The 8249-nt window shown below is 44.7% G+C and overlaps 1 protein-coding gene across 1 annotated transcript; it reads left to right on the top strand.

Annotated features, from left to right (window-relative positions):
• The first annotated feature begins 312 nt into the window (after positions 1–312).
• On the top strand, positions 313–991 carry LOC118582859 (ferritin light chain 1-like). The gene has a single exon (XM_036185987.1). It carries the CDS (start codon positions 313–315, stop codon positions 862–864), a length of 552 nt encoding a protein of 183 aa, XP_036041880.1. The 3' UTR covers positions 865–991.
• The last annotated feature ends 7258 nt before the right edge of the window (positions 992–8249 follow it).

Below are 8249 nucleotides of genomic sequence, written 5' to 3'. Positions count from 1 at the left end.
CTGAAAATGTTTATGTTGGGTCTGGAGAGATGTCTCAGCAGGTAAGAGCACTGACAGTTCTTACAGAGTATCCGGGTTCAATTTGGGGAATTTGAAGCCTTTTCTGGCCTCTGAAGGTGCTAGGCACCCAAGTGGTGCATGGACTACTTGTAGGCAAAATTCTCATACACATAAAAATAAAAGTAAATTTTGCAGCGCTGGAGATCCCGTGTCTGCCTCTCGGCCTCTGCCTCTGGGACCCCCTCCTCGCTGCCGGCTCCTGGCACCACCAGCACCTTCTCTCCGCGGTTAGCTCCATACCTCGAACCAGCCATGAGCTCCCAGGTTCGTCAGAATTATTCCACCGAAGTGGAGGCTGCAGTGAACCGCCTGGTCAACTTGCACCTGCAGGCCTCCTACAGCTACCTCTCTTTGGGCTACTGTTTTGATCGGGATGCCGTGGCTCTGGAGGGTGTAGGCCACTTCTTCCGCGAATTGGCCGAGGAGAAGCGCGAGGGCGCCAAGCGGCTGCTCAAGATGCAAAACGAACACGGAGGCCATGCACTATTCCAGGATGTGCAGAAGCCATCTCAAGATGAGCAGGGAAAATCCCAGGAGGCCACAGAAGCTGCCTTGGCCCTGGAGAAGAGCCTGAACCAGGCCCTGTTGGATCTTCACAGCCTGGCTTCTGCTCGTGCAGATCCTCACCTCTGTGACTTCCTGGAAAACCACTTCCTGGATGAGGAGGTAAAGCTCATCAAGAAGATGGGCAACCACCTGACCAACCTCCGCAGGGTGGCTGGGCCCCAGCCAGCACAGACTGGTGTGCCCTCGCCATCTCTGGGCGAGTACCTCTTCGAGAGGCTCACTCTCAAGCATGACTAGGAGGCCTCACCTTCCAAGGGGCTCCCTCCTCTGCTCTGCACCAGCCGGCCTCAGGACCTTCACCTGAACCTCTAGGCAGCTTTGTAACCGCTCTGGAGTCCCTCCCAAGTCTTGGGACCAAGTGAAAATAAAGCATTTTGAAATAGCAAAAAAATAAATAAATAATAAAAGTAAATTTTTAGATGTTTGTGTGGAATGCTGTCTCAAGCCTCTTTTTTTTTTTTTTTTTTTTTTTTGAGACAGAGTCTCATGTAGCCCAGGCTGCCCTCTAGCTCTATATTCAGCTGAGGATGGCCTTGAACTCCTGATCCTCTCACCTCCACATGTCAGGTACTGGGATTAGAGGCCTGTGGCGTTAAACCTAGTTTATATGATGCTGGGAATTGAACCCAGGACCTCACACATGCTAGGCAAGTGCTCTACCAATGGAGCTACATCCTCAATGCTTGCCTCTCTCCACACCAGTAGTTTTAAACTGCTCACCCTGACCAATGGGATCGTTCAGCTGGTCAAACCTGATGACCTGTTTCAAGTCTTGGTTCCCACAGTGGAAGAAGAGAAATGACCCCCCCAAAGCTGTCTTCTGGCCTCCACATCCATGCTGTCACATCCATGGGCTTGCATTCACACACACACACACACACACACACACACACACACACACACGTAATAATTAATGATTATAAAATTACCCCCAACAATTCTACATTGAGACACTTACCTATTTGTAAGTAACCAAAAATACACAATACATGGTGAATATATCAAATTCTAATAGTAAAAGACTGTGGACAGTTGCCTTCTGTAGGGAATGGCTAATAAATTGTATTAGGGTCATAGCCCCGGGAAATGCAGCTCTTGGTTTGCCGTCATTCTGATAAATTTGCCATTCTGACACAGAAGAATGTCCCTTGGCTTAGGCCAAACGGGAGATGCATTTAGCATTTGGAAAATGCAGTAGGATCTTGGGGTAAATAAGCATTTGTGGATACATCTGAGCATTGTTTGCATTTTTATAATAAGACTGTTTGTTTGCTCAGTGTATGACTTGAAACTGTTGTCTGAAGGATCCAGAGAGGGAAGGGGAGAAGCCGGCATGGTTAGGAGGCTCTGTGGGAAGTTCGCTCTTCAGTACCTTTTCTGTACCGATCCTTACTGTTTATTACTCTCTTTAAATTCCTATACGAAGTAGCAGTTTTCATTATGGCATTTGCACACATGCATCTCTTTTTGTTGTTCTGAGACGGTCTCATGTAGCCCAGGCTAGCCTCCAGCTAACTTTGAAGCCAAGGCTAGCCTGATCCTCTTGTTTCTACCTTCCAAGTGCCAGGATTCCAGGCCTGCGCCAGCACAAGTGACTTGTGCAGTGATAGGGATGGAACCCATGGCTTCATGCATGATAAACACATGCTCTGTCAGCAGCTGAGCCACGTCCCTGGCCCCCACGTTCGTTTTCATTGGCCTTCCCCTCACACCCCTCCCTTCTGTCCTCTCCCTTCCAGCCCCTTTCCTGACTTGCTTTTTCTTTCATGCCGCAGACACCCCGAAGCCTTTCTTCCTTCTTGCTGCCCTCATTATCCCTCTCTCAAGACTTCCCTCTCCCGTGTCCTGGTCCCTTTTTCAGTTGTGTGATGACACACGCATACGTACGCATACACAAATTAAAATGCGTCTTTCTGAAATACTTGACTTAAGATAACAATTTCCAGTTCCAACTGCTTGCCTACAGATGTCATGATTTCGATTTCCTTTACAGCTGAGGAAAACCTGTTGTCCATATGTGTACTTTCTTTACCCACTCACACACTGATGGACATCTAGGTGGCTCTGCTTCCTGGCTGCTGTGAACACAGCAGCAACAAACGCAGACGAGCAGTGTCTCTGTGCAAGGATGTGGAGTCCACTGGGTGTGTCCCTAGAAGTGGTACCTCTGGGTCATATGGCAGCCATATTTGCAATATATTTTCATTTGATTTTAATTTATTCATGGATAAAATTTTAATATATTTATTTATTAAATTTTTTTCCATTTTACATACCAACCCCAGTTCCCCTTCCCTCCCCTTCTTCTGCCTCCTCACCTCCCTCCCGCTCTATCCCCATCCACTCCTCAGAGTGGGTAAGGCCTCCCATGGTAGTCAACAGAGTCTGGCATACCAAGTTGAAGGAGAGCCTAGCCCCTCCCCATTGTATCAAGGCTGAGCAAGGTATCCCACCACAAGGAATGAATGTTCTCAACCAACACACTGACCTATGTTCATATTGCCACAGAAAAAAGTGATATGCTTGTCTAACATGCACAGAGCTCTGAGCTCAGTCCCCAGTATCACATAAAATTAGGTATGCAAACACTTAGGAAGTAGAGGCAGGAGCATCTAAAGTTCAAGGTTATTCTTGGCTGTGTAGTGAGTTTGAAGGCAGCCTAGACCACAAGAAACCTTGTCGCAAATACACACACACACACACACACACACACACACACACACACACACACACGTGGGGTGTGTATGTGAGAGAGAGAGGATACAACATAGTATTCCAGCACCATCCAATAATGCATGATACACACAAACATAGAATTTCCTAAAACTAACACATATTTCTTTTATGATCAGAATTGGATGTAAAGGTTTTTAATCATATTCTGAACACTTAACAGTAAAATAATCAAGGAAAAGAAGAAAAGATACAAATCATATGTTATAAAATAAGATCTCAAATTCTCGGATCCCAAGTCCTACATCAATGGCCCTTTCGGACTTCTTACCCTTGTCCACCTCTAGCTGTGTGGCATCTCTGTCCCCTCCCCTCAGAGGCAGATAACAGATAAATCAAAAATATACAGAAATGCCACTGAAGACCATCTGAAGCTGAGAATCGAGGACAACCAAAATGTCCACATCACACTCAGAAAGCATTTTCCAAGTTTTTCAGCATTAGGACTTTTGTGGGGGACATGTCATGAACACCGTAACTAAAACCTTTGTCATTGAACTTCAAGCTAGGACTCATCACAACAGGGACAGCAGATGATCACAGTTCCCATCTCAGTGGCTCCCAGAGCCCATCAGTGCCCCAAGCGTGGAGCTCAGCCTTGAAAGTGTGTTAACTCGGGGTTGGGGATTTAGCTCAGTGGTAGAGTGTTTGCCTAGCAAGCTTAAGGCCCTGGGTTCAAACCTCAGCTAAAAAAAAAAAAAAAAAAAAAAAAAAAAAGTGTGTTAACTCCAGAGCATAGCTGTCCTGCCACCTTTGGCTCAGTGGCTCACCCTTTGCCTCATATTGTTGGTTGCTGGGTGACACTGGTTCTGAATACTGTCCTTGGCCAAGTAACATAGCATATTCATGGTGTGTACATTAAAAAATTAGAAAAAGTAGAAAATATATGAGGAAAAGGAAGCAGACAACTTATCCACAGTCGCAGCCCCCCAAATCGACAAACCTGACTGGTTTACCAAGACATGAGTGTAAACAGAGGCTTTTCTCTGTCCCACCTGATCCCAAAACCACTTCAAATAATCACTCAGAGGCTTATATTAATTACAAATGTTTGGCAGATGGCTTATTACTAATTAGCTCTTACGTTTAAATTAACCCATTTCTATTAATCTATGTATCACAACATGGCCTGTGGCTTACTGGTGATCTTCTCCTTGGGCAGCTGGCTTGCATCTCCAATTCCATTCCATTCTTCTTCATCTCCATCCTCAGTTTGATTGTACTGCCTAACCTTATCTTGCCTCACCATTGGCCAAATAGCTTTATTATCAACCAGTGAGAGTAACACACATTCACAGCATACAGAAGTACCATCCCGGCCGGGCGGTGGTGGCGCACACCTTTAATACTAGCACTTGGGAGGCAGAGCCAAGCAGATCTCTGTGAGTTGGAGGCCAGCCTGGGCTACAGAGTGAATTCCAGGAAAGGCACAAAGCTACACAGAGAAACCCTGTCTCAGAAGAAGAAGAAGAAGAAGAAGAAGAAGAAGAAGAAGAAGAAGAAGAAGAAGAAGAGCCACCCCACAGCACATGAGGTCTTCCTGAGATGATGTGAGTTGTCACTGGGTTGTACTCAGAACTTTTAGTAAATGTGTGGCTTCTAGAAGCCACTCACATGCCAGCTAGGCGAAGTACTGACAGTAAGTGACTGTGAGTGCTCAGCCCTAAATATGACGTCTATACCTACACCCTCCCAATTCCAGGGTTCAGAAACACGGCAAAAGAGATATAGGAACGGGTGTCAGAGCTGGTGGATGGGAGCAGTGCTGTTAACTGCTGTCTTCTAACATGACATGACACTTGCTCTCAGGAACTCACAGTTACTATGGTTTCTGGCACAAGACCTGTACAAGAGCAAGCCAGTCAACATTCCAGAATAACAAGGGAGGAACTCACAGGGCTCCACCTCTCACTGGGGATCTGTTGACAGTTGATGGGAGCTGAGAAAGGAAGAGACAGTTTTCTTTAAGGGTGTGGCCAGTGTCAGGTTGAGCAGATGTTCCCATACCCTAGAACATACAATCAACACTAATTAGATTCAGTGGGTCATAAAAGAGAGAGACAGAGACAGAGACAGAGAGAAAGGGAAGAAGGAGGAGGAGAAGAAGAAGAAAAAGAAGAGAGGGGATAGAGATGGCTCAGCAGCTAAGAGCACTGGCTGCTCCTCTAAAAGACTCATGTTCAGTTCCAGCATCTACATGGCTGCTCACAACTGTCTGTAACTCCATTCCAGGGGATCCATCCCAGCAGCAAGCATGCATGTGGTGTACATATCTATGCAGGCAAAATACCCATACACATAAAATAAAATAAATAATTTTTTAAGAAAAGAAAAGGAGGAAGGGCCAGGTGGTGATGGTGCACACCTTTAATCCCAGCACTAGGGAGGCAGAGCCAGGTGGATCTCTGTGAGTTCAAGGCCAGCCTGGTCTACAGAGCAAGATCCGGGACAGACACCAAAACTACACAGAGAAACCCTGTCTCCAAAAAAAAGGGATGAAGGAAGAACATGAATTTGAGAAGGAGATTTGGGGAATTCTGGGGAAGTTAGACAGGATCAAAATACATTATATTCATGTATGAAAACTTCAAAGAATGAATAAAGTCTTATTTTTAGTGTTCAGCCTTGGGGCTTGAGAAATGACTCAGCAGTGAAGAGCACTGTTGTTCTTTCTGGAGACCCAAGTTCAGTTCCCAGCACCCACGTGCAGTTCAGAACTGCCTGTAACTCCAGTTCCAGGGGAACCCACATCCTCTTCTGGTCTCCCAGGGCACTGTGTACACATAGTGCACATACATGTACACAGGCAAAACACACACATAAATCTAAAAGTAAGTAAATAAATAAAGTTCAGTCTCAGGGCTTCAGCAATAACTCAGTAAAGCACTTGCCACATAAACACAAGGACCTGAGTTTGAACCCCAAAACCTACATAAAAAGCCAAATGTGGTAGCCCAGACTAATAACCTCAGCACTGGGGAGGTGGAGACAGGGGAATCTCTGAGGCTTGCTGGCCAACTAGCTTAAGTGGATCGGTGAACTCCAGGCCAGTGATAGATCCTATCTCAACAAAATAAGGTGTGACAGTGTCTAAGGAACAACACCTGAGGTTGACCTTTGGCCAATGCACACTCATGCAAACACACACACTCCCTACATGCAAATAAATAATAAATGTTCAGCCTCACCTAAGGAAGAGTCTCTGAGTATATATATTTAAGGTGACATTTAAGAAATGACAGAAGGGCTAGAGAGATGGTTCAGTGGTTAAGAGTGCAGTCTGCTCTTCCAGAGGACCCAGGTTCAATTCCCAGGACCCATATGGTTTCTTACAACTGTCTGAAACTCCAGTTCCAAGGGATATGACACCCTCACACAGACATACATGCAGAAAAAACACCAATGCACATTTTTTGAAAGTAAATAAGTCATCTTAAAAAAAAAAAAAAAAAAAGATGAAACTCTCATGTGCTTCTCTTCTTAGCTGGACAGAGATCCTGACAGACAAGTTAAGAACAGAGGAGAATACTCTGAGAGATTCCACCGAGACACCATTCTAGAACTTTCTTGAGAATTTTTAAAAAGGTTTTTGGAGGGCAACCATGTAACAGATTCTGCCAAAAGTAAACTCTCAAATAATACATCTCAAAAGAAAATCCTGCCAAAAGTAAAGTCTCAAACAATACATCTCAAAAGAAAATGGAAACTTTGCTCCAGAAGGTGAACCTTGGCTCTAACAACATGGCTGGCACATCCCATTCCCTCCCTCAAATTAATAATTACACATTTTAGAGAGGAAGCAAACAAATTGCTGTTTTGACATAATTTATTTGACACATCTTTTCTGTTATGAAATTATCATCATTGCTCAGTCCTGCTTTGGTGTGTACATGTCAATAAGGTGAGTGGAGGGTGGGATTTGTGAGCGAACTCCAGAAGAAAAGCCCTTAATTTTTATGATTGTTGTATAAACATGGCATGAAGTGTCCACATAGCACTTTGGAGGAATCCAAATGGCCTCATCAAATCCAAGGGAAGGATAATCCTAATCACACATATCAGGGGGTAGTTGACTATTCATTTAGCAGAATCCCTTTGCTGAAAATTAACTATCATTGGTTTTTTGCCAGAATGTTCCAAAATGTGCACTGTTGTTGGGACAAGGAATATATAAGACTAAACACAGGAAGAAGCAGAAAGATGGCTTTCTCCAGGAACCAAATGGACTGGCACATGGTTACTGGATTTCTCAAACTCAGGAACAGGGAGAAACAAATATCTTTGGTGCTCGCTGGACACTGCCCCAATTCTCTCATCAGGTGCACCTTGGAACTTCACCCATGATTGGAATTACTGTTGCAGCTCTATCCCTGAAGCAGTCATGTGACTCCAGACAAATTCTTTCCCTTGGCCCCCATAGAATCTGTGTACACAACTGAAATCAAGTTGCTGTTGTTTTAAAAACCTTTCATAGCTATAAAATGCATAGACCAGCCAGATAGATCAATAAGGTGACAGAGGATTTACACAATGGCCAGTCAGGTCTAACAGGAAAAAAAAAAAAAAGGCAACTTAGGAGAAGAAAAGATTTATTTGGCTTACAGTCCCAGGTTTCAATCCATCATTTTGAGGAAGTCAAGGCAGGAATTTAAGCATCTAGGCACATCATATTCACAGTCAAGAGCAGAAACAGAATGCACCCATGCTGACTGCTTGTTTTATGCTAGCTTTCTCCTGTCCCATACAGTTCAGAACCCCAGTGTAGGGGATGGTGCTGCCCACAATGGATGAATCTTCCTACACCAATTAACAATCAAGACTATCAAGTCAGGCACAATGGTGTACACCTTTCATCCCAATACCTGAAAGGCAGAAGCAGGCGTATCTCT

This window comes from Onychomys torridus, chromosome 4 (genome assembly GCF_903995425.1).
Source record: "Onychomys torridus chromosome 4, mOncTor1.1, whole genome shotgun sequence".
In the NCBI taxonomy this organism is placed as follows: domain Eukaryota; kingdom Metazoa; phylum Chordata; class Mammalia; order Rodentia; family Cricetidae; genus Onychomys; species Onychomys torridus.
Note: the sequence above shows the minus strand (reverse complement) of the source record. Positions and strands in the feature narration are given on the sequence as shown.

What these genes read in the sequence shown, in the direction of transcription:
- LOC118582859 (XM_036185987.1), top strand. Translation starts at nt 313, where the DNA reads ATGAGCTCCCAGGTTCGTCAGAATTATTCCACCGAAGTGGAGGCTGCA.